The sequence below is a fragment of the Melospiza melodia genome, chromosome 1 (assembly GCF_035770615.1).
Source record: "Melospiza melodia melodia isolate bMelMel2 chromosome 1, bMelMel2.pri, whole genome shotgun sequence".
NCBI classification, from domain to species: domain Eukaryota; kingdom Metazoa; phylum Chordata; class Aves; order Passeriformes; family Passerellidae; genus Melospiza; species Melospiza melodia.
In genome coordinates, this window is record NC_086194.1 from 150,684,385 (window position 1) to 150,712,058 (window position 27,674).

General features: G+C 36.1%; 2 protein-coding genes across 7 annotated transcripts in view; one reads left to right on the forward strand and one right to left on the reverse strand.

Moving 5' to 3' along the window:
• LOC134426653 (cytochrome c oxidase subunit 6C) overlaps window positions 1–27,674 on the forward strand; it is a 475,168-nt gene that overhangs the window by 348,018 nt on the left and 99,476 nt on the right. The gene's annotated exons all lie outside the window — the stretch shown is intronic.
• The window catches only part of VPS13B (vacuolar protein sorting 13 homolog B), a 429,375-nt gene that overhangs the window by 339,794 nt on the left and 61,907 nt on the right, over window positions 1–27,674 (reverse strand). For all 6 annotated transcript variants that reach the window (XM_063171820.1, XM_063171844.1, XM_063171830.1 and 3 more), the window contains exons 12-16: window positions 26,399–26,486; window positions 21,295–21,486; window positions 20,546–20,715; window positions 17,542–17,736; window positions 15,900–16,024 (exon numbers count right to left, since the gene is read on the reverse strand). In XM_063171820.1, coding sequence (XP_063027890.1) covers window positions 15,900–16,024; window positions 17,542–17,736; window positions 20,546–20,715; window positions 21,295–21,486; window positions 26,399–26,486 — 770 coding nt within the window. The remainder of the gene's footprint in view (window positions 1–15,899; window positions 16,025–17,541; window positions 17,737–20,545; window positions 20,716–21,294; window positions 21,487–26,398; window positions 26,487–27,674) is intronic.

The window sequence follows — 27,674 nt, forward strand, 5'->3', positions numbered from 1 at the left end:
ACAAGACAAAAAATCACCAGTAAAGAAAAACACTTGGACTCAGACACCCAAAAGGAATAAAGAGCCTGGAACATATTCTGATCATTACTACCACACAAATGCACAAGAGGACACATGATCACTGCCTTGTGGATACAATTACATAAAACACGTGTCCCATTCCAGCTCCTCAGATACACAAGAAATGCTCTGTGCAAATGCACACACATATGACTGTAGCCACCCAAAGAAAAGCTCTGGGTGCCATGAAAAGCACAGGTGGAGACTACAATTCTGAAATCTTTTCTGATGTTCATCCCAAGTTAGAATTTGAACTTGTTTTCCAAAAATTTCCTAGAGTTCAAATCCAAGCTCAGTAATTTATCAATTCAAGCAAAAGAGGTGTGCATGAGTAAAGGAGTATAAAAGGCAAAAAAATGAAAAAGAAAATCCATTCCTGTGAAACAAAATGGTATACACAATGATTAATTTATTTTGAAATTTCATATTATATAGACAGCATAACCAATTTCTTTTACACAACTGAAGTTGGAAAACCTGCTATGCATTTCAGGAAAGCTTTAGCTTGCATTACCCAGAAAGAAATGTAATGCATAGTGACATCAGATTGTTTCCTGGTATTCCTATTTTTCTTAAGTCATGTGGTGTAATCCTTTAGTATTTATCTCAGTATGGAAGTGCATTGTTACATTTCTCTTTTCTGGTATTTTTTCCTTTTGTAATCCTTTTACACAATGTTTTCTCTATTTTCCGCCTTATTTCTGAATACTATTTTGCAGGATTACAACTAAGTATTTCAGAACAAAGTGTTTAAATATTTCAAAAGATGCATTTCCTAATGTAAAATTGGGAAGGAACCAAGAAGATAGAAAACATTTTTCAGCAAACTTCAGAACGAACATGACTTGACAATAAGTCCATCTAAACACATTTTTATTAACAAATTAATGTATTTCAGAGGGAATCTGAAGAGCTGGGAAAATCACAGCATATAATATAGCAATGCAAAAGATTTTGCTTTAAAAGTCTGACTATTCAGCTAATACATACTACAGCTACTGTACTAACCTATGCTACATTCAAAACTTAAAAGTTTTATATAAAATTGTCCCTTAGGAGTAGTAACAGCATATGAATTTTTTTTTAACAATATGCAAATTCTACACTTACTGTACTTTAACAATCCCATAGGAATAAAGTCTTCTGGTCCTTTTCAGATATATTTGGAGGAATGGGAAGTTGAAAACAAATCCTTTTTTATAGAAAAAAAAATATCAAGGCGGAGGAAGCATTTTACCATGTGTGCAGCAAATGTTCCTTAAAGGAAATTTTTACTAGACCCGGCTAGTGATGAAAGTACAATTATAATTCAGGATTTATTATAATAGTTCTGAAACACAAATAATGCATTTTAAAGATCTTAAAATGTAAGTTTGCCACCAACCTGCACCTGTTAATATGGAAAATACATCATTAATAAGGTATTGAGCTATATTTAACCAAGTTTTACGACCCAAGAGATATATTCAAGTAATAAGTGAAAATACAAGTACAAATATTTTTTTCAGTAAACCAAATCAGATCTATGGTTCTATACTGTATCGTTAAATTTGCATTAAGAAACTTAATATCAAAACTCTTCACCTTATTAAAAAAGTGATAGCACATAGTTTGGGTCTAAAAACACTACTTAAACTGCATTTTGGAACTGCAATAACAATAGGAATAATTATTTCTCGAATCTTTACACTCAAGAGTTAAGATGCAGTTCTGAACATATGTTCATTTAACTGAACAGGTTAAAAAACTACCAATTCAAACACTTTTCTCTAGGGGAAAATAAATCCTAACTAGCAGGATAGGCTACTCATTAAAGCTGAACTTGGACAAGTTCCAGAATAAATTTAAAGAAATATGAACAAGCAAGTCTTGCTGTGTAGTGGCATGGAGTGAAAATGAATCTGTCCTAATTAAATGATTTTTAAATACTCTTTGGTTGTAGCTAGTTTGCTGACAAACTGTAATACAGACTTGCTGAAATATTTTAATAAATCTGGCGTACCATTAAAGAAAATAGTTTTCTTTGCTATTTTTGAACAAAAATATGAATTGGTCCTTATTATACAGCATGCATAGGCATGAATGTAACCAATCCATGTAAGTTCACAGGCCCGTTATGAAATATTTTCAGTTTGTAGACTTTAGCAACAGCAACTCATTCTTGTAAAATCAACACCTCAGAGTGATTGAAAGAATATAGTGGTGAACAGCTGGATCCAGAGGTTTATACAGAGTCCCCAACTGCAAAGCTGGAACCTGCAAAATGTTTGAAAAAATTTGATTTTTGTTATTACTCATATCCTGTACAGTAAAACACGATTAGTTCATTTTTTCCAAAATAACAAAACTGGTAACCTGCTACTAGAACCTAGCAATTGTGCCTTAGAAGAACCTGAATGTAATTTAAATGCCCAAATAATTTCAGTCAGCATTTGCACACCTTTCCTCTTAGGCAACCAGAAAGTGCATGCTGTTTTTATAACAAATGCTTCATCTACATACCTACAACAATCTGTATTTATACTTAATCTGATGTTTGATATCTAGTTTTCAAAAACAAAAATTTTGATCCCTTTTCTTAACATTTAAGTAACTATGATTATTATTGTAAATGAAACAATGTCTAGCTCCTTAATGACATATATCAAACCCCTAAAGGTACATGTAGGAAGGGAAATGGAAGTATTACTGGTCGAAATGCCAAAATGAAGTCACTACTCACAAAAAAACCCAACCATATCTCATGTCCACATTTACTAACACAATTTTCAGTCTTCAGAGAGCAACTTGCTAGATGACCAAGTTAATTACTATCAAAAAATCCCAAACAATTAAACTTGCTTTAGAACACTCCATTCCAAAAACACCTCCAAGACTGATGTCTTCAACTTCTGCTCTTCTACAGTCTTCACTAAAGGCTGCCTGGTATCTGACATCATCTCTGACACAGAGGAATTTTCAGGAGCTGCAGCTGCCTAGGCTGCTGTAGGAAACACTGTTAATCACACGATTTATTACAAGGGAGAGAACAACGAACTTCAATGTTCACCAATTTCTTTTTTTTTCAGTAAATCCAAATATTAACTTGATATTTCTGAAAATTTTAGATATGGGATTAGAAGAGAAATATGCTATAATTTCAAAATGGACTTCTGTATAGATTTTTTAACATAAATTCTGAAATATAAGTTGTCAGTGATGAAAACATTTTTTAAAGTGTTCACTCACATGCAAATTTCAAAAAACTCCCACAGATTTCCTTGAAACAATTGTGAAAACAAAACAATACAGTCAGAGTACAAACTTAAGTATGGCTTAGAAAACGAACAGAGGCTATCCATTCTCAATTCTCAATACAGTGTGTGTTTTAATGGAACAATAAAATTCAGCTTTATACAGCACAGCAAAAATGAATGCATATTACAAGAACAAAAACTACGAAATCAAAAAATTTCTGAAAGGAAAAAAATCTTGAAAAAAATCCCTTTTAAGCAAAGAATGCACAACTCTGGACATGTTAGAAGCTCTAAACTTGAGTTGCTTTTAAAATAACTATTCATTTTGTATCATCTGGTCATTAAAGTTATGATCATTAGATTAAAAATTATGATTGCTACATGCAAATAATAATACTGGTTTGTAATACAGCAAGAAGTGAGAAACAGTGACCTGTGCTATGCGACAGCATGAGAAGAAAGTGTGCAAGAAAAAACAGACACCTGAATCTGAAGGTAGGAAAGTTCTAATTTCCCACAACATGATCTGAGCCTTACAAAGCTTCTGATGAGTCTACCTGTGGATCACATGTTTCAGAAAGCAGGCAAGAAAGCAGTCTATGATTACTTCTAGCTTGGTCATTGGCTATGTGCCTCAAAATGCAACAGATCTGAACTAAAAATCTGTTGGTATCAACAAGGGATTGGGAGTTTTCAGTCTTATTTTTAAACACAAGATAAACTAAAGTGGCTCTTGAACATCTTAAACCTGTAGCTGCATTAGAGGAACATTTAGGATGTTCAGATCAAATTCAGCTTACTGACTCATCAATGGGACAGATGCTAGGGATCTGAACTGCCATGAAACCACAAGTCGACATCAGTCACTAATTGCTATTTCTTTGCAAAAAACTCTTTTTCTAGGCACTAGTTAGTAATTGTCTCCAGAAATAATCAAAGTGACATGATATATATTTTTTAATGCATTAAAGAATAAAATTACAAGTTCCCTGCTCTGAGGAGATAACAACCATATCTCAGTCTTCTTTATGTCTTTTATGTTTTGATGTGTGTAAACCATATATATATGAAGCATAAAGTTATATCTTTAAAGAACTGCATCTTCAGAACTCTACAAGGTATAGGGTGGAGATCTGAAAAAATCAAGGGGAAAAAAATAAACTTTCATCATGGAATGCCCTCAGTGTGAATTCAGGACCTTTTTTAGTTACTTACACTTTAAACATCCAGTCTTTCTTTACTTCTGCAAGAAGGTCTAACTTTTTTACTTGGATCTAGGAATCCTCCTGTTGTTGATGGTGGGTGTTAGTGGAAACAAGGGAAGGGATTTGACAGCAGCATTATGTTCCATAAAATCCAAATATAAAGACCATGAGAAAAATCAGTATTCATCAGAGCAGCCAAAAATCAAAATATATTACAAACAAAAAATAGCCAGAAGCAAATCTGGAAAGAAGCAGGGACATTCAATAGGGAAGCACTGGCATAATGAAGGCAGTGCAAAGGGAAAGCAATCATGAAAAAAGCAGAGAACTTTTACATCTATATTATAATTGTGTCTTGTATCTTTCCCTGAGAAAAAGATCCTATGAGAAAAATCAGCAAGGCCAAACTCAATGCTATCCATCATCACCACTTATCTTGTAGGTAAATGTTAGTTGTGGGTGGGGGACAAAAAGGAATCAGCAGACCCTTGCCAGTACTGTAACTAAACAGCTGCAGATGAGCAAAACCACCAGAGGTGATCAGGTAAAAGTTGCCAGTGGCCATAAACCTCCAAACCACAAAGACCTGTGTTTACTAAAACAAAGCAAGCATTACTCAGTTTTACAGCTTATATAAACCCAGTACCATTGCTTTGGATACTACAGAGTATCCAATCTCAGGAGCCACCGGGGTGGTTGAGGCTTTGGGGAACAGGCTTCCCACAGTGCAGCCTGCTTTACTGTCTAGGGAAGTAACCCCATCCTCTCCCTTTCCTCTCCTCTTTCCCCCTTCACACAATCCCAGAAGCAGCAGAAACAGCCATTAAATCAATCCTCTAAATCTGCCACACAGAACCATTTGGTTGCCATTAGCAGGTAAAACAGGGAGCCAGAAGGGCTCAAACATGCTGGTGCTCAGTGAGGAAAACTGCACTGACAAACCCAGTTCAAAGGTCTTTTTGGGAACTAACACAGTTTCAAATTCCTTGCCAAAGATTTAAGAGCTGAACACAACCCCAACTTCAAGTAAACAGCAACAATAAAAAGATCTCAGTAAAAAAATAATTGTCCAAAAAGGTAAGTGGGCTATGATTAGGGGGCTTCTGTGACTTTCTTCTACTAAAAACTTGTGTATGTTGTTTATTTTCTTTCATAAATAGATAAAATATTTTGGTGGGGAAAAAAGGACACATTTCCACTGAGAGAAAAAAGGTTACTTGAAATTATGACAATTTTTTTATAGCTTGTTAGAACAGTAAGAAGTTGCATGTCTGCATTAGCAAAACAAAACTAGTATTTGAACAAAATTGTTGCCCTAAATGGACATACCACAAACAAAATACACAAAACTAAAAAAAAAAAACAAAAAAAAAGAAGCTGTACTTCTGTAGCTGAATTCTGTCAAATCCAAAAAGGTAAATCAAAATGGTTGGGGTTGGAAGAGTGATCCTTTAAATCCAACCTCACTGCTAAATAAAGGGACTTAACTCTGTCCCTTACTGTACCTCAAAAGCCAATTCCACTATCCTTTAAGAGAAAAGTTACAATATTAAAAAGAAGTTTCTGGAAACAGGCAAGCACAGGGAAAACAGGGAAGTTTTGTTTTTCTGATTACCAGAAAAGCCTTTAATATAGCAAAGGATGGATCAAGAGTGTCTTCAACAGCAAGGACATGAATGGACAAGGTGTGCTAATGGTTCACATGAACACATTGCATAACTGCAGAAAGAGTACAAAGACTTGAAAATTATTATTTTGTGGCCTCATTAAGTATCAACCTCAAAAGAATTTTAAAGGCTATCAAAAGCTATTTAAAGCAAAACATTAAATCTCAGTAAATGTGTAATACTTTGTACTTCAAAGACTACAATTACTGCAAAATCTAAATTTACCATCTTTAAGCATTGACCCTGCCATTACTTTACACCATTCATTCCTCAAAAATAATACAAGCTTTGAAGCAGATTCTAGGGATCTATTTTTCCTGTGTTCAGTGTTGATCTGTTCACTGTGTCTCGTAACACCTATTTAATTAACTAAAAACTCCACAAGCCCTTGTGAGTCTTCAAGATCATCAAAATTATCACACACAGACATAATTACCATATTGTCAGTAAAACACATCAAAAAGGTATGTTCTTGTATTATACATAAGCACAGCCAAATCCAACATGTATGCAAAATCAAAGATATACAAGTACTTTCAGAGCAACAGACTAAGTCACTGACATTATAAAAGTCTCATTTCCAATTGCTCGTTTAAAATATGGAAGTCAGGTTCTTAATTCTCTCATTCTCCCTGGGTATTTCTTTATTATCCAATAAATATTCTAATCATGTTTACCAAATATTTCCTTCTATTCAATTGCTCATTTTGCAATCAACCACTAAACTCAAAGAAAAAACTAGTTAGTTAAACATCAGCAAAGAAAAGAATCATTTTGGCTTTTGTTTAAAGAACCACACACACTATAATGAGAAAAATCTGATCAATTGAAAAATGAATCCATGATTTTTGTACTGGTGTTGGAGCTAACAATCCCTTCCATTTCTTACATTGATGTCAGAAGTATCTTCAACAGGTATAATGATTTCCAAATCTAATAAACAGGTTTTATTCTCATATTTTTCTACTTAAGAGCTTCATATTCCACCTGAGCCTGCCTTTACTTGCTAGCTTTTTTTTTTGTTTATTCAAATGGCCCTCTAACATTCCCATCAAAAACACACTATACTAAAAAATCTTGTTCATAAACTGGGAGCTGGTGTCCTTTAGAAGATTAAAACATAATAAAAACAGACAATTCTTACCAAATATACAGGCCCAAATGGAGATCCAAATGTTTACATGAATTCAACACTGTACCTCAGTACTCATGCAATGCTATTCCTCAGTATATACATCTGACAGCTTACTTTAACTTCCTTTAAAAGGCATTGCTAAAGAAACAGTACCAAAAATACAAACCTACAAACAACTAGGATAGAAGTGATTGAGGAAAAATGCTGAGAATGCATATTGTTCGTGTGGAAGGAAACAAGCACTCAGCTCAGAACCAAAGAGATTCTGGTCTAATAGAAGGATTATTCCTATGAAAAAGAAAAAGCACCTCTAGGGTCACAGAGGGAACAAGCACAAGGAGAATACAGCAAACAAATTATACTGGACACAGGACAGTATGTTTCTTCCACCTACAGATGAACACAGATACAGTAAAGATGCTAAGGTATTATGGACAGCTGAACATCCACCTGAGCCTTTATATTTGGGTTATTTGAGTCAAGATAAAAACAGTTTGTTTTTTAATAAACTGTGTGCAGTCACCATTTATCATAGGTACCAGCTTCAACTGGGTGTCACATTAATCTGCTTGTAAGAGAAGGTGCATAATTTAACTCTGGTTTCTGGTACCTCACTTCAGGTGGAAGTGATGTCTACCCCTTGAGAGTGAAGATCTGTAGAGGCAAAAAGAGATATGCTACAGCCTGGCCAGCAACATGACTATGTTACACAAGCTTAATGATGGCAAACATAAAAAGATAAACAAAATCAGTAATTCTATATAGGCATATAGTTTATTCAAGAAGTAAACGCAGAGCTTTGGTGAAGGTGGATTATTTGGTACACAAGGTGAATAATCCAGCATAGTTCCCTGTAGAATTATCCAAAGTACTAATGAATGAAAGGCTTTTTTTTTTTCCAACTTCTTTTATTTAATGACTACAAATTCTTAAAACAGTACTTTGAATCCTATCAACTCCCATGGCATTACCTCAAAAAGAAGATGCAAAGAAAACGGTGAAAGGTAAGAGAGCAACCCCAAGACTAAAGTACATTTCTTCAGAATGCTGTGTAATAACCAGCTTTGATTTGGGCTGGCTGGCAGAATGCCACCACGCTCAGTTTCAGGGTCCAAGTTTCAAGCTTGCCTGTTGGCCAGCTATGGAGGCTGAGGGCTGGCTCCAGTAATGACCTGTGCTGTGCACTGCTGACCTGTTCACTTGATCTGCACCAGCCTCAGGCTGGCACTTTCTCAAACAATGCTGAAGGGACCAAGCACCTCAGAAGCAGTCCTCAGTCTGAAGCCTCAATATATGTCCCTCTAATTTAATTTTTTTCCTGCCTTTTGGGAGTGGAAAGGAAAATTACAAGTAGGTATGTGTATATGAACTGAGAGACAAGAAAACACCAAGCTTCAGAGCTACAGATGGGTTTCTAGTAATTTAGCAGCAGAGATGTCAGTGCAGAGATTATTTCTCTTCATAATTCACAGATGCACTCACAGGCAGAAAAAAAGACACCAAACTACAGACAAAATTCTGGAGAAACAAAGGACAAACTTTGTGTGAAGAATTACCACTATTGCATCTTTCTAGCCAGATTCTACATGGGTAAAGCATCATAGGAGAGAATTCCTAACAGGTCCTTTTATACGGACAAGTGTTGCTACTAAGAGAAAAAGAATTTCTAAATATATCCAGTACAAAAGAAATATATATCAGGGATTCAGTTTTTCCTTAGGATCTATGCTATACAACAGCATTTCAGCTTTAAGACTGTGTTTTTCGTACCTTTCATCAGTCTCTAATCAAAATGCAGCTTCAACCCTGAGAATCGTTCAAATTTTGAAATACCATTTGCTTGTTTCTAGTACATATGCCAGCAAATCCTGATGGCAACACTTACAAAACCCAGGATTAATTATTCACCATGTGCAATCACTTTCCTTGGACAGATATTAGTTAATAAGCTTAATTTACTTTCACTGAAGAGAGGTGACAAATAATTAGTCTAAATAACTACACTGGAAACACTCCCAGTGACTACCCTTTAGTGTCAACTCTGCTGAATTTCCTCCTCACAGACAATACTGAACAATACAACTGCTTCCAATTTACATTGATTATAACTGCACTTTCCACAGATTTGCTGAATGCTGCCTGCCACATCTGCTGAGAAACAGTAACATTTGATCTGGACTTGATTTAAAAAAAAAAAAATTAAACTTGAGGGTTGCAACTGAAGCTAATTTGTTGTTACACTAATCAAGCTGCAAGTCATGTACTCAGAATGCAAAACCCCTCAGAATGCAAAACCCTTCCTGTTCCAAGTGGTTTTCTTGGTAACCAACAACAGCTCCTTCCAGAATAGTGTAGTTGAAAAGTGCCCCAAAATGTTCTTGTTGAAACTTAAAATGTTCATATCACTGCAGACTAGAAATGTTCTACACAAGTTCTTCAAGCATCTTCATCCTTATACATAAGTGTGACTCCCTTGAATTTTTATAAAGCAAGATATGTTAAATCAATGAGAAGTACTTCTGTTTAAGCTTTACATCACCCTACATTAGTGTTCACAATACACTGTACTATACTGCCACACTTACTCCTCAAACACTAAGATGCACAGTAAACCAAACTTCTGAAAGTGTCAGTGGTAGGTAAAGTCCCACCAAAACCAGTTACCAACCAATTTTTTAAAAGTGTGATTTAGTATTATGTTCTTTGATGCATTTTCTAGGCAAGAGCAGAGAAGTGGACAACACTGAAGCAATCCAGCACATTCCTTCCTGTGCTGTTCTGACTGTTCACGCGTGAGGCACTACTACACAAACACCCCTGCAGAACACAAAGGAACAACTGCTGTGTTCTGCTTTTGCACAGCCCCTATCAGTGGCACATCTCAACAGTTCAAACAGGTTCTAACATGTGCCAGATGTAACTGCAACAATGCTGAGGTGGCTGGAACTCCCCTGCCCCATACACTGAATGCATCTGTTCAGGCATTCAACCCCAGATCTTTTCTGTTTCAAAGAATACCCCAAATTTTTATCTGGCAGTTAAATTCAATTACTGACATAACTAATAGCCACAACTGAATGCTACAAAATGAGTTTCATGTGTTTTCAACCTGTTTCTGCTTCTGACCCAAGAAATGAGCAGGCCCTTCAACAGCCCATGTGAAATGCAATCCACACCAAATCTAAACTGACGTTGCTCTTGATATGCTGTGACTAGCCAATAAAACAGGCTGCCAAAATCAAGACCTAAGCGTCAATTTATGGGAAAACTTCCTAGATTTATGATCCAATGCTCACAGTTGGTGGAATAGTTGCGTCTGTGTTACCTACATTGAATGTCATGACAACTAAATCTTGTGACTCTCAAACTCACAAATCTACTATGGTTTCTAGTCCTAAACAGATTATTCCACTGGACTTGCCCTGCAAAGATGTTTTATTCAAAAAAGTAGCACAAACAGACAGTTAGCCTCATTCTCCATTATACACTTCTAATCCTTTCTTTGCTGAGCAGTAAATCCTAAAGATCTCCTACTGTCATGACAGTGGTACCTTGTTGGTAAAGGCCAAGCCAGCAGAACCTAACTTCCTTGCTAAATAGCTTCTTACTGTGTAAGAAGCCAGATCTTCATCTACTACTCTGCTTGCAGATCAACATGAATTGCTCTCCCCCTTGTCAATTCATGGGGATACCATTAAATGCACATGGTATTTACAAGACGACCCCTGAAGCAGACACAAGCAGATGCACATCCTGGCTACATCCTATAATGACTTTATAAATTGCAAAATGAGTCTAAGAAAGTATTCTATAAATAAGAACACAACTGTGTGGCATACCAGGTAAATAACTTTGATTAAGTGACAGATGTTTGCCTTGTAAGGGACACGTGATGGAAGAAAACGGAAGTAAAGCTATATAAAAACACAAACACTTTAACAAAAGTTGGAACAAAAACCTTTGCAGTAGTAATGAGGGAGTTAGAGTCCTTGGGTTTGGTAATGTTAATATTACAGCTGGAAAATAAAAGAGAAGCTAAATTGTGTGTACAAAGCAACAATTACATCATGAAAAAATCAAAATAAAAGCAAGGAAGCCATGTAAGAAAACAAAATGCTGATGTTCAGGTTGGTGAAAGAATATTTCTCAAAATCTTAGCATAATAGTTAGCCAAAAGGCAATTATAACCTGATTTGCCAAACTACTCGAAATGTAGCAGATTCTAAGGACACAGTAAATGTTTACCTTTACAGTTAAATCCGTGTTGAAATATTAAGTGCAGCTATGCTATATAAATGTTCTTGAGAGTTCATAAAAAGAGCCTACAGAAGATACACATTCATTTCATGTGAATAGCACTACATCTAAATTTCCTAAGTGATCTTTCAGAACCCTAAGTGCATATATTAATAAAATGACTGTGTTAGGTCTGTAATTCACAGCTTTCACAAGTGAAACAAGTGACAGATCTCTGGACAGTTGAGGTGCCCAGCATATGATACATGTGACTGCCTTTAACAGAAGAGCAAAGTTTTAGCTTTTGTCAGCTTTTGTCAATAATGATTAGCACTTCAATAAAAACACCGAAGAAATGAAACTACAGTGCCAACCCAAATCAAATCTCCTGTTACCAAAAATCCTTCTTCATCAGAAAGATGAATCTTGATGGAGATTAGCACGCTGCATGTACTTAAGCTGAAATATATCACTTAAGACAGCCTGCAGAGAACAGCTCAAAAGAAAGAATCTTTGCAGAAACTGCAAAGCATCTCAAAGACTGTTCTTTGTTAACTAATAATTACTGAGATCTAATTGCAAGTTTCTATTCAAGTTTTTTGCTCTGGCAGAGTAAAAACTCAAGAACAATCAATTATATGCTCTGTACTCTCTAATAATTCAAGTGCAGACCACGAAGCCCTAGATAATAATTTACCCAGCAGGTCCTCAACCTCTTTATAAAAGACTAATTCACACACTCAAACTTAACCTGACTAGCTATTAGTCAACTCTGTACTGGTACTTCCTTGAAAGCAGCAAACAGCAGCTATTGCTCTGGTATCCAATTAACAAAGAGGGGACTCACTATCAAGAAAACAGATCTCTTAAAAGCAGACCACAGGACCAAGAAGCTGAACAGAAAGGAATCAGGGATAATGATGTCACCTTCATTTATAATTTCATTCTACCAGAGCTCACAGTCTGAAAATCTGCCACAGGTAGAGACAGTGAGTGAGAAATTTCCTACAGACCTGATAAAGAAAAATAAAAACATGAGTCTGGAACACTAGTTTAGAGAAGACAGGTTAAGAAAAGCAATAAATAACACACATAACTAGACTGATACCTAGCTCAAAATATAGGGAGAACACTTCACTGCCAATCAGATACTGGAAAAATAAAAGGAAGGCTATTACAAATCCATATTCTGTACTGTTAATTTAGCATTCCTCAGAAGTACAGTGAAGTGGTATTTTAGAAGTGATAGAAGGTTACAACACTGAAGTGTCTCACACCAGATTACCTCATCTGTTAGCAGAGACATTGAAGCCAAAAGAATAAAAGAAAATAATCTAATTCCTCTCAAGTTTTCTGTTTGGCAATAAACATTCTTGTCATTCACTCTAGGCTTTTAACCATATTCTGTTAATTCTCAGTTGGTTTTAGACATCCTCCTGAAAGCTCTGAAAGCTGCTTTACAATCTGGCATGCAACACTACATAAAGCAGTTGTAAAATATTGACATTAACATTGTATTTTGCATCTTGTTACACTTGACAAAAACAAAAGACCAGATGGTTTGTACTTTCCAATAAAAACAGATTAGCTATGCAATTTAAAAGATGTCCAAGACTTAACTAGTGAGTTTGAGCACATTTCTTTTATACAAAGAAAGTGTACTAGTTGAAACTAAAAGAGACATCAATCTGATAGATAAACAGCATGTTATGACTGTTTACAGGCATTTACTAGAATTTACTGGACTGATGCTGCTGAAATTTTATCTGTTAAAACAGCCTGCCAATGTTTATCAACTAGTTTTAAAAAATTAATATTACTACAGTTTAATACACTGTATATAACAGTAACTTTTAGATTATTGTACTGAAACTAGAAAAGAAACCTTTTCTACTGATTTATGTCAGAAATAAAGTTGAGATTTTCACTGCTAACTCAAAACATACTACCTAAGGGATTCCATAACAGTTCATAAAATGTCTTTGTTTTTAAAAGGTATGGTCTGTGGTATGTATTTTCTACGAAGAAATAGAAGAACACATGTAGCATCAGATGTGTGCACTTTAAGAAACTCTGGAATGTGAAATCCACAAATCCAAATAAAGCAGGTGGTATAATTTGGGAGGGAGAACTGAATTTAAGTTTAATGACATTACCAGGTTATCCTACCAGACTAATTCTCACTCACTGCATGACTTCAATGAAGCTCTCAGTCCTCATGCTGATTTCGATTTAGCTGAAGTGCTATTTGATGCGTTTCATCTGGACTTTTACTCACTTCAAACTACACTTCATTTAACCAGGCTGCTGCTCTACTCATTTGTTTTTCTACTTTATTACTCACAAATTGGTGTTGCTTAGTTTAGATAAAAGGTTGGACTAAGTTCATTTATAAATTTTTTTTAAATTTCATTAAGAAATAAATAAGCCATAGAAAGAGATCATATCAGAGAAAAAAAGTGAGAAAACCGTCAAAAGACACCAGACCACAGTACCACAGAAAGTGTTGCTCTAACTATCTTCTATCTTCTCATAAATGCCAATAGATGGTTTGCTGTTTTAAGGCAGGATCAGTGCCCTGCCTCCACTCCCCAAAACTACAGCTCCTTCCAGCTGGGCATGCACGGTAATGCAATGCATTTTTAAAAGAGAGAGACAAAGAATGTGAGAGAGGCAGATTTCACAAGACAATCCAAGAATGCACGAGAGAGAGAATGTAAGGATAAGACCCGGAACATGAGACAGAGTGAGGGCAAGTGTGAAACTGCACAAGGACAAGCACAAGAAACCAAGCATGAGCGAGCAAGAGATGGAGCACAGCAAGCACACGCAGAAGAGCACAAGCACACATGAGAAAGCAGCAGCACTTGAATACCATGAAGTTGTCAGATGACACATTTATTTAGAAATTCATCCCTAAAATAATTTTTTGATTTTTGCACTAAGCATGGGGTTTAGAATATAGTGAAGAAATATAAGTTTGCCATTCAACACTAATTTATTCATGCAGTTTGCTACCAGGATTACTAACCAGAGCTTAGTGTTAAACGTGAGATAACATAAGGAAAGGCTGTCAGTCGTAAAGTCCTGGAGTACTCTGATTAGTGCTGATAATAGAGTATCCTAGAAATATTCTTTTTTTTTTTTAGTAAAAAGGTACAACACAACAGCAATTAATTCAAAGTCATTAATACTTTTGTAAACTATTGATAGAAATTATCAGTTAGGCTGCTACCACCTGGTGGTGTGCTAATAATGCTAAAACCCATTTACATTTAATATGGTATCACAGCTTATGAAAGAAAAATTAGTACATTCTTTATGTGACACTAAGAACAACTATAGAAGTAGACTTTTTTTGTATAATCCATTAAGGTTTCACAAACAAATGCATCTTACAAATTAGCTATTCAACAAAATGTTTGAAGCCAAAATATTTTGAAATTAACATACTTTTTTATTTTCTTGTCACTCTAGGTAATTTTTTCTGCATGGATTTACTCATAAAGCGGTATTACAGACTGCTACTACTCAAAATGAGGGATAAAGAAAAGTAATACCTTGTCCAAAATATTGTCAAAATGGATTTTCATGAAAATAGTTTTTATAAATGCAACCTATCAATATAAATTATTGCATACTGCCATTTATGACCACAAAATTTGAACCGCAGAGATACATTTAAATAGTGAATTTCCACTGCACTTATGGCTAAAAAAATTATGTAGCACATTTCCTAATAAAGTACAGAACTGTTTTCAGAAGAAAAATATTTGTATTTAACATCTGAGCTACTACAAATAGTTTACACTTCCAACTGTAATGAGAAACAAATAAAAGTGTAGCAGAAACACTGTGGATTTGGGATGCTTGGGGGTTTTACCCCCAATTTGTTGCTTTTTATTTGGTTGAATTTAAAAAAGAAAAAGCTGACCTATTCAGCTCAAACATCAAGCTTGCCATCAGTATGTAACTTTTGTATCACCTCAAGAAAGAATGGCAACTGTTTCAGAAACCTACAAGGTCCCGAAGAAAGCCATGCACCACAGGGCTTCTTCTGTACCACAGAATCTGCAGAGCTGGAAGGGACCCACAAGATCACTGATCCAAAGTGACTGGGCCATACTGGGATTGAACCTGTGACCTTGGTGTCATTAGCTCCAGGTCTCTCAGCCACATCAGGTCTAACATGTTTATTGACAACTATCCTCACAAAGAAACCTATGAGTGATAATAGAATATGAGAGGACACAGAGAAGTTTAGGGATATATGCAAAGCTTGGCATTTTTAAATCCTTCATTAAAAATTCAAAATAATTGTTCACATGACTTAATCACACTGTACAGGCTTAATACTCACCAATATTTGGGGAACTTGATCAGCTTGCCATAAACAGCAGTACTGAATGAGGGGATAACTGGAACAGGGATGCAGTATAATCCTTTACTGTCCAAAGAAGTCAGTGCTGCTTGAAAACCAAATATCTGGAACAAATGCAGTTGGTCAAATAGGTATATTATCATGTGACTAGATTAGTTTCAAGATATTTTATAACATATGTACTTATACTCAGTAAGTATTAAATAAATTGTGTATTATTTTTAGAGAATTCCTTTTACCCAAACATAAATACAGCTACAAAAATCTACTACAAGTAATGCCCTAAAAATACACATTAAAATATTTTCTTCACTCAAAAAATGTTAACTACAGTCAGCTGAATTTAAAAGAACACTGAATTACAATTTTTCAACTCAAATACTTTAGTCTATATCCTTTAAACTTGCCGATTACATACTGCCTTTCATACAAAGTAAAATCACTTTGAGTAATTATAACAACACTGGTAGTTACCAAAGAGTGGTATTTAAGGAAATTAGAACCTTTCCTTCAAAGCTTTTTTTATTAATAAGAGCCTGGCTACAGAAAGAATCATCACAGGAATTCTTTATGATTTTTCCCTATTCAATATGGCAAACAAACTGTTGTAGACTTGTCTTTTAACATGCTGTACCATTCACAAGAACAGAACAACTCAGGCACTATTAAAGCTAGCAAAAAACCCCTTTAAAACCCAAAGCTGATGTCCAAATTTTGCTACTAAAATGTTTCCTCAAGAGAAAAAAATCCTCTCAAACTGAAAAACATACAGATGACCTGCAGTACTGCAATTCCAATCACTTTAAATGTGACGTGTCACCCAGAAAACTGAAAGCTTGCCATGCAATTCTGAAACACAGTTTCTTGAATGCAGATAATAAATATTTAAATTTTTGTAAAATATCAGCGTGGAAGTGAATAGATAACTCAGACATTTACTAAAATTCACAGTAGTCATATTAGATATTTATATTTTAGTAGCACCCAAAAGGTTTCAAGCTTCCTAAGCACATCTTAAAAGGCTGGAAAGGCCTGCTTTAAAACTCCTCCACAGAGCAGATGGCAACTGAACCATCTCAAAACAATTTTCCATATCTTAAGCTTCCTCCAGCCTCACAATAAGAGCTCCTCTCACATAATGCATCTTTAATTGAGAACCTCCAAAGATCTATTCTCTTAAAATGAAAAACAAATTGTTTGTTTAACAGTTTTTGATTGCATATCTTCACTGTGATGGGTTTGCTCTATCAACACTACCAGTAGTAACAGTTTTTCCTCCTAAATTCCCATCAAGTTTGTAAGTTTGTAATTTTGCAGCGATCTACAAACCACAGGAGCATTATCTCAGATGAGGAAAACAGTTTCTTTCGAATAATTCTATCTTGTCACAAGGACCTTGGGGCTTCAGTTAGCACTTTTCTCATATGAAGTGTGCAGTGTATATTACACAACACTTGGCTCGAGTCAGAAGCAGTAATCCCAAACAACAACATTCCGTGAAATGTATTTACTCTATGGCCTTTCAGATTAGCTGAAAACATCCTTTCAGGAAACCTGCTAACACTTCAGATTAACTGAACATACATGATGCTCTCAGCACACATCTCAAGCCCTCACTGACCTTCAGATAGCAGTGCTGGTAGCAGTAGTGCAGCAGGTTGTCAGAGGGCTGCCCCAGGCTGCTGACCACATGCACCAGGTGCTCAGCGTACATGGGCACCGAGTGCTCCAGGTTAACCTTGTCCACCAGAATCCGCACAGAAGGTAAAGGCCGCAGGGGCTGGAAACTTGCAGCATTTAACAGCCCACTCAAGTTCTAGGGCAGGGAGGAAAAAGAATTATGTCATAACTTAAATGTATTATTTATCATATCTGTATGTTCTTACCCAAACACACAAGAAAATCTACATTAAATAAACTATTTACCGTTACCATGGCATTATACTATAAATCCTCAAATCTTTCCAAAATTTTTTCTTTGAAGTCAAAAATAATCAACTTTTTATCTGGAATTGTCTTGGGTGCAGGTGTCCAGGTGCTGGTGGTGCAGGGGCAGATTCTGTGAGGGGACACCAGGGGCTGTCCTGGGCCAGGTTTAGCCTGCTCCAGCCTGTGCTGCAACAGCCCCACCATAGGGCACAGCTGAGCTCCTCAGCCAAGCTGGGGGCACCTCTGTGCAAACACATTTTAGAATGGGCAAAAACACCACACAGGTTGCAAAGACTCCGAGAATAAGTGAGAAACAGCAACATGAAAAGGAAGGTCAGAAAAGGACAGGGAGGCTGTGGTGCTCCAGACACCAGAGCAGAGCTTCTCTTGCAGCCCATGAAAGAGACAAGACAAAAGCAGACATCCACACTGCAGCCCTTGCAGGTCCCCATGCTGGAGGATGTGGATATGCCCTGAAGGGCACTGCAGCCTTGAGGAGAGGCCATGCTGGAGCAGATTCTCCCTCAAGGAGTGCAACCTGCCAGAAGGACTTGCACTGAGGGAGAACAGCATGAGGATGAGGGAATGGCAGAGCTCAGCTGTTACAGACTAACCCCCATCTTCCATTCTCCATCCTCCTCTATTAAGGGGTGGGAGGTAGAAGAGTCAGGGAATGAAGGAGTGAAATTGAGTCTCAGGGGGAAAAGGGGCATGTTGTTTGGATTCTTAGCAATAAGTGAAATTAATTGCCCCAAGTCAAGTTTGTTTTGCTCATACTGGTAATTGGTAATTGATCTCCCCCTCTACCCTGTCCCATCCCACTCTCTCCCTCACTGCTCTTTTGAGGAGGGGGAGTGAGAACAGCTGGGTAAGCATCTGGCAGCTGGCTGAGGTCAACCCAGTACAAGAATATGCCAAGTCAAAATATTTTGTCCTATAAAAATCTTTGTTTACCTTTTTATCACTCCAAAGCACTATCACCATAATACTTATCTCATGCTGATCTAGCCTTTACACTTCCATGTATTCACAGACATGCCAGGTATATCAACAAAAGAAGATGTCATTCCACAGAAAATAAATATGACAATTTTAGATATCCAAGTCTATTTTTCATAGTATCCATTAAAATGGAGTACTGCACCCAGCACAAGTTGGACATGGGCATACCAGAATGAGTTTGCTGGAAACAAAGTGGCTGTGGGGTTGGAGCACATGAGCTCTGTTTTAAGAGAAACAGAGACAACTGAAGTCTTTCAGTCTGGAGAAGGCCAGAGAAGAATCCTACTGCTGTCTACTGCAACCTACTGGGAGGGTACAGAGAACACCTGCTCTTGCTTTGACCAGGATGTTGAACTCCTGGAAAACACCTCCAAACATCTCTTCCAATCTAAATTACACTACAGATCTGAAAATTTTATTAAATATGCATCAAAATAGGACAATAAGTTGATGTACTTATTATTTTCAATCTAAACTTCAAAATCATTATTTTAAATATGCTTGGCTTCATTCAAGAAATGTAAATTGAGACTCCAAGTAATGATTACATCAAGCAAAAAATTCACTGGAATTCAACTTTACCTCAAACCTACAGCAAACATGGGACTCTTCTCCCATTGTAAAAACAGCATCTGTCCATGCCCATAAGGTGAAAAGCACTACAACCCACTGCACTTCTCAGTGCAATGTATTAAAAAGTGCTAAAAAGGAAAAAACTTCTCTGAGCAACCTGTTCCTGTGCTTCACCACCCTCTGAACAAAAAATTTCTTCTTAATATCTAAACTAAACTTGATCTTTTAGTTTAAAACCATTGTACCTTGTCCTGTCATTATCTACCTGTACAAAACCCTCTCCCCTCCTTTTTAAAAGCCCCCTTCAGGTATTGAAAGACCACAATTAAGTCTCCTCAAAGCATTTTCTTCTTCAGAATGACCTACCAGAGCAATCTCAGCTTATCAGATGAAATATTGGACAAAAACTCCTAGAAATTTAACTCAAGAATTGATGAGAATCTTCTTCTCACCCTCTCCCTTACCCATAAAACACCTTCCAGCCTCTGGCACAAGAGATAAACCTACTGCAAGCCTTCCCTACAAGCCACAGATTTACCCCTACAGTACCTCAACTTTGCACATTGACAAAGGAGACCAACAAGAATGAAACCAGTATAGGATTCTTTAGCTGGCATTATACTATACATATCCAAAAGGTAAAACAAATGAAGGCTATTAGGAAATTTCTGTCTCTGTGAGCTTATCATTTAGCAGTTAAATGCTCAAGTCCTGCTGACATCCTGTCTGGAACTGGTACACACAGAGCTGGCTATTAAAACCTATGTCGTCTCTACTGAGCCTGCATATTAAAAGACTTCATACTTTACCAAGCCAATGAAGACCCGCAGAACAGGTACTCACTCTTCTGATCATAAGATCAGAGCTACTGCTTTTTCATTTGTTTGATGCTTTAAAATCTTTTCCATTTGAAAGTATTTTTCCCACCCATACATAACACCTTCAATCTCCAAGTCTAACTAGTCAGACTCCCATTTTTGGTATCTGAAGGTTCACAAGCACCAAACTAATCCAGAACTCAGTGATACATCCAGCACATGGAATAACAGGCCAGTAAGAAAATTTATATGAAATAGCACATGCTGATATAAAAAACTGAATCCTTATCTGTGCATACATACCTTCTCACCCATGATTATGGGCAGCAAGTGGTCTAGTAAATTGAATTCTGCCACAGGGATTATAATGGTACACTTAAGAACAGTGAACGTTGTAAGTCTAGTGGGAATGTATTCCTCCAGTGATGCCACTTCTTCTGAGCTTGGCATAGTTCTACTTCCATCTGTAATATCTACAATAAATGGAGATTACATATGTTTCACTAAAATATATAAAACATGCCCTACAGCTGATGTTTCAGAAATGCCTAAGGACTAGCAAAAAATGCCAAGCTTACCCTCTGCCCCTTTGCAGTTAATAATGTTATTCCACACTGTTTCTACCTAAAGCTAAATGCAATACTAACTGGATTTTCCTTACTTGAAATCTGTATTGTTCTGAGAAATTCATCTTAACAGTCTACCATAACTTATTTCCATGCATTTTCATCCTATATAACTATTATTTTGAACTCATAAATACCTGTAGGAATACTTTCTTCTCTAAGATTCCAAAATTAAGCTAGAGTAGAAAATGAAGTAAGCTATTCTTACTCAACACGAGGCTTATGATTAAAACAAATGGCGTTCAAAGCGTCTGAAATTATCTCAGAAGTACATCCAGCACTGACGGGGATATTGTGATTAATTTACCTTTATTTTACATTTTGCTCTTCAGACTCGAAAAAACTATTTGAAAGCTGCACCTTCAGAAGCACTAAATGTAGTGTGGTATAATTCTGTACTTTTGTGTATAAGCAATAGGAGCAAACCTGGCTTAGTTCTGCTGTATGGTTCATACTCATGTTCCAGAGCACAAACGATCATTTTCATGATGCGGTGCACAGCGCTGCTATCCAGTCGAAGATTGAGTGGACCCACAATGAGGCTTTTTGTAGACATCTCCTGAACATTTCCAAAATCTTCACTCTTTACTGAAGAAAGGTCTTGCTGATTCCCAGAAACTACAACAAGTTTTATAAAAGTTACACACAATAACATATATTTTATCAGCTACTTCTGTTTCAAATCCTGTGATCAAAGACTTAATAAATATACAAAAAAATATAACTATACACATATAACATACAAATATACAATGACTGGTTTAACAGGTTTTAACAAAATTATTTCTGGTAAATGCAGAGCAAACAGGACAAATTTCTGCCTTGCCTCCAAGCAAAGTAAAACTTATTAACTCTTCCATAAACTTTGTATTTCTCAAATTTGGGACTCCTTGGAGGTGTCTAAATTTCTATGGCAGCTTAAACTCACATGTCAATAACAGCCACGGTGTTCAAAACTTTGCACAGCTTGTCACAAAGTTACGTATCCCCAATAATCAAGGAAAAGATGTGCTGCAGAGACATGACAGATTTGGGCCCTCGAAAGGTTAGCTGCCATGACAAGACTGGAAGAAGCAGACTAAAAATGAAGATAAACCCTTCCTTCCATTCACATTTACCACCACTCACGGACATATGGACAACAAGAAAGAAAAATTCTTTAATCGTTATGCCTCAGACTGTTTTTTTTTTGAAGCCAACAGAGATAACAGAATAGTTTAGTAGAGTAATAAGACAGACCAAAATCACACATTCAGTGTATACAGGCTACCCATCAGCTACCAGTGAGTACAGGCTACTCATCTAGTCAGATTAACAGCATGACTGTTTCTCTAAACATACTTCATGGAAATTCTTCAGTTAAATCATGCAGATTTCAGAAGCTCAAGCTTTCCTATCACATATGACTTGTAAAACTATGGTCCTATCCCTCTAACACTTTTAGCTTGCTGAACTTCACTCTGATTTTTTCCTAAGATCATCACTTTGACAATGTCTTCATTGCTTTGACAGAAGCACTAAACATTAAATATCTTGCTGACCATAACACAACTGAACACTGACAAAATAAGCATCAAGACTAAATGGTTCTGAGACTACAGAAGGTCAGCGGAGCTGGTGACAGGCCTGGAGCACAAACTTCTGAGGAACTGAGGGCACTGGGGTTGTTTAGCCTGGAGAAAAGGAGCTGAGGGAAGATCCTACTGCTCACTAGATGTACCTGGAAGGAGGGTGTAGCAAGGGCAAGAGGTCAGTCTCTTCTCCCAAGTAAGAAGCTACAGGATGAGAGGTCTCAAGTTGTACCAGGGGAGGTTTAGATTGGATATTGGGAAAAATATCACTGAAATTGGCTACAGGCACTGGCACAACCTGTCAAGGTAAGCATTGTAACCACAATCCCTGGAAGTAATCAAAAAATGTATTAATATGGCACTTGGGGACACAGTTTAGTGGTGAACATGGCAGTGCTGGGTTAACAGTTGGACTCAATAACTTAAATAGTTCTTTTCCAACCTTAACAATTCTATGATTTCTGGTTGCCCAAGAGGAACCCAGTCATTCACCCTTTGGTCTCTCTCCTTTACTGTACTCTTTTAACTGCACTCATTCAAAACAGTCCTTACATTGAGGGAAGCAGAGCTTGGTGGAAATGGAAGCAAGCATAGGGGGTTTTTTTTCCTTCGTGTTTAAATCATACTCCATAAAACACTGTTGCTTCTAAGCAGTGGTGAGGATAAAGGTCCTCAAATAAACTGAGACTGTGCTGAATTGGATGCACAGCTGGCATAATGTTCTGCAGACCTTTACAGGCTTATGCACTCAGCAGAAGAATTAGCTTTATCCTTAAAAGCCTAACAGAAGTTGACGGTGAGAGCATTTATAGCCTCTGCTTCCCTTGGTTTGTTGTTTTTCTGAGAAGAAAGAGAACAATAAAAGAAAGATAAAAGGACAGAGGGATACTTCCTTATAAAACCTACTCAAATCTTCAGCTGGAACTGAATTACAATCTTTTGAATGAATCCTGAAAGAGATTTGTTTGAAACCCAGCATACTCGCTTCTGCATTTATTTTATAGGCAGTTAACATAAATACTTTTATCCTTCCAATTCTACACAGTATTCAGTTCAGATGAACACTACCAAAGAGTGCAAAAAACCATACCATCATATAAAAAATAATAAGGCCAAAAACAATAAGGCCAGAAGTAGTAATAGCCTGCCTTTTCAAAGAGGAAAAATCAGACTTGCTTGTATATATTGTATGTATATGAATAATATATCTAAGTGACAAAATTCATACAAACCACTTTTTGGAACAGTTCCAGTTAATTCCACCCAAATGCAAACAGAAAAGGCAGAAAACCTATTGGCTCTACAGAAGTAGGTAATCTTGAAACTTCATGGATGCATAAAGAAAACCAATTTTCAACCACTGAGTTTTCAAGCTCCCTTTAAATTGTGTGTCTAATTCTAATCAACCAAAAATATCAAAATGAGTGCTGCACAATAAAGTTGCCAGCACAGTAGAGAGGTAGACATTACAAACAAAAGGTAACTTCAACAGCACACTCTGCTAGCTCTGTAGGTCATGCAAATCAGTGATCAGGGAACTGACAGGCTACAAAATGTTTCAGAGAAATTGTTATGCACTGAAATACAAAGCAAAAGCCAGAAAAATAAAGGAAGGGAAAGACAGACAAAATGTCTAAATAAGACTACTGTGCATGACTATCTTGCTTTCATTCAAAATACTGAAATTGATTAATGCACTTCTGTAAATGACAGATGAAACTCCTGAGGGTTAATGTTATCCAGGAGGCACTTGTGGTTTAATCAGTAATCCTATGCTTCAGGAAAGGTTAAAGGTGCAAAGAATGTGTCAAACCAAAATTGCCTTGACAGATAAAAATCTTACAATCACAGTAACTGCCTCCTATAACTTAAGTTTGGTTCGTTTTTTTTATGGTATGTGAGGTGCAGTAATGGTAACTAAAAACAGTTACACCGAAATAAGACATAGTAAAATGCAAACTTCCATATAAAAAAACACATTAAAAATGGAGCAGATTTAGATTGTTTTCAAAATCTTAATGTATTTATACCTTCATCTTAAATAAATATTTTGCACCTATTTGTTTACATTCTATATAACAACTCTGCATTTAACTCACAATATGGAAAAATTAGCTAGAAAATAACTAGCAAAAAGCATCACATCTGCTTTTCTGAGGGACAAAAACATTTTAAAATTTAAGATTTTAAGTTCTTGACTCTAGAAAAACAACAACCATTTAAACAATTTAAAAATTAATTATTCTATTATTTTACGCAGCTGGGTTCCTGAAATCAAAGGAACAACACTGAAATAAAAGCACACAGTAAGACTTGATAGAAAGCCAAGCTACATTTTGTGAGGTGTTCTCCTAGTAACTGATGGAGAAAATAGAAGCCCAGGCTACAAGAAATCATCCTGATAGGAAAGAAAGAGAAGCTAAGGAGGGAAAAATGTAGTCAGAAAATACAATAGTCTGACACTGAGGAAAATAAAAAAGCATTTCTGAGTTCAGTAATTTCTGAAAAGCATTAGTTAAATGTCAGGAAGAGATATGATCATAACATTCCTTATGCATTCAGAGAAACAAGAAAAAATACTCCACAAAATCAATTTTTCTTCATAATGCACATAGTATGTGCATATTTAAATTTCTACACTAACTTTCAAAAGGAGATAAGGCTTACCCGAGGTTTTCAACTTCTCTACATAGGAGTTCAGTGTGCAATTGAACACTTAAATTGTTATTAAAACCAGAAGACGTCTGCAGTATATGTTTGACTTCATTGTAAATTTTCAGAGCTTCACACCACTCTCATGGTACAGAGGAAAGCCTCAGAGTCAGGAAAGAACTGTTAAATTTCCTGGTGTATGCCTCTACTGCTGAGGGCAATAGCATCATTTACTTATTTTTGTAAATGTTTCATGATGCAACTAAAAGGAAACTGGAAGTTTCTTTTCTACTCCTTTCAGACTTAATGTCCACCATGTCCAGAAAACAAAGCCAAACATTAGGAGTTGTGAATTCTCTAACATAGAAATAGAAACACAAAACACAAAAAAAACCCCAGATGAGTTGGACTGTGTAGTAAGGACAGATAAATGTTCAGCCCCAAAATAGCAAGAAGTTCCCAACAGATATCCAGAGAAATAGTATTCAAAATAATAAATACACAGATGGGCAAGAAAGTAATATTAATTTGACAATAAAACTGCAGAACAGCTGTAAATGACAGTGTTCTGAGGAGTGAGGGGGAAATTATATCACAATCAGTGATAAGAATATCTGTGAAAAAACAGAAACATATTACTTGCTGATAGATTAACTCCTTTGTCCCAGCTTCTGTGACACTCACAAAAGTAGATATATTTACTTCATTAAACCCACTTCTCAGATTTAGAAAATAATTTATTGGAATCACAAAGAACTGTTTAGAATTATCCTATACCTTTGTGCACAGAGTTTAGAGTAGTATTTGCTCATCAAGTTGTTTAGATACACATATTTAAAGATAATTTTCACACTTTCTTGCATCCTTGCATTTTTATTCGTAGAAGAAAAACAATAGCCCTTTTCATCTTCTGTGCTAAGTATACGATCAACCTCATTCTTCAACCAGGGTTTCTCAAGATATTTTTAATGTGCCAAGTCAATAATAATAACTTTTTTAAAAAAGACATCATATTTTATGAATTCCACCACTGCTACAAAATACTTAACTTTCAGTTTAGCAACTATATAAAATACCACTTTGATTACTTATGCAAGAAAAGAAAAATAAAAAATGAAGAATACCAACAATCAACAGCTAACCAGAACAACTAACCTCTGAAAGACATCAATGAAGATGAAAGCATTTTAATGATAATCCTGATGGTAAATCTAAGGTAAGTTAGAGGACAGATGGTCAAGGACCATCTAGGCATGAAAAGTCTTTGTTTCTATTATTCATCAGGGTAAACAAAGGAAAAAAGGTACCTTTGCCACCGGTGCTTTCCATTGTATACAAGTAATCCATGTAGAAAGCCCCAAACCTCTGCATTCCAGCTATCTCTGTGTATGTCTCCTACCAACAAAGCAAAGCAAACAAAGAAAATGTTGTATAAGGAAAGAAACTTGAGATTCCCAACTGATAGATTGTTACTAGAGAGATATATTCATGTTTGGATTTGTGCATCAACACAGGGAAAGGCTTATCAAAGCAAAGGACAGAGGTTATCAGAAGAATTCACCTTTCTGATAGGTAATGAAACTTCCATTTGAGGCCACACAAATGCACATCCATAATTCCTGCGGACATGCTGACCAATTCATCAATTACATCGAGTCAATTAGTACCTTTAATGAAGTAACTATTCTTCATTTGACCTCTTGCATGCAACACATCATCCTAATTAAATATGCTGAAAACTTCAGCTCGTTCAATTTGGCTTTGCTATTCAAGGAATATTGTAGTTTTATCTTTCAACAGTAGGAAACTTATCAAGACTTTATGCCAACATTGGGATTCATACATAATATAATACATCACACAGCAAATTTGCTTCCAATCTTGCCAAAAAATGGGCAAATTGTGAAAGCATTGAAGACAGACCAAGGAGAGAATAAAGCTTAAAACACACTATGGGAAAAGATTGACTATAAGTACTTGTGATTTTACTAAACTCATTTTTTCACGTGATTATTCAGTATTACACTTCATCAATATTACTAAAAAGGTGAAAATAGTTAAATTTAAATTTAAAGGAAATTGGATACATTCCAAAATTGTAAATGGCTTACCTGTACAACAAACAGCACAGACCTCCACCAATGAACACAACCAGAAAGGACCACCTTGGTCATTGCAACCAATCTTTAATAATGGCAGACAACCAGGGAATAAAGCTTTACTGCACAATTTACAACAATAGAGACTAGAGGCGACTGAAAATTTGTCTCCACAAAAGGGAGAACTAGCAAAATTTTCTCTAAGTAGACCAATATAGAACACAAGCAATAAAATTAATACTACCCAAATCTGACAGTACTTATTAGTTTGAAGACCATAGACTACTTACTGTTTGGGTTTAAAACACGTGCTGGTAAAGCTTGACTTTTGCTAGTATTCTCCCACATGTCTCTTTTCCTCTTAAAATGTTCTGTGGTTACTGCTTTTGGAAACTATGACATTAATTCAGTTTTTGGGGCAGGAGGGGAGTTTGAGGTTTCTTTTGGACATGTTTTTTCAGTTTGGCTCTTTTTTTGGCTTGGT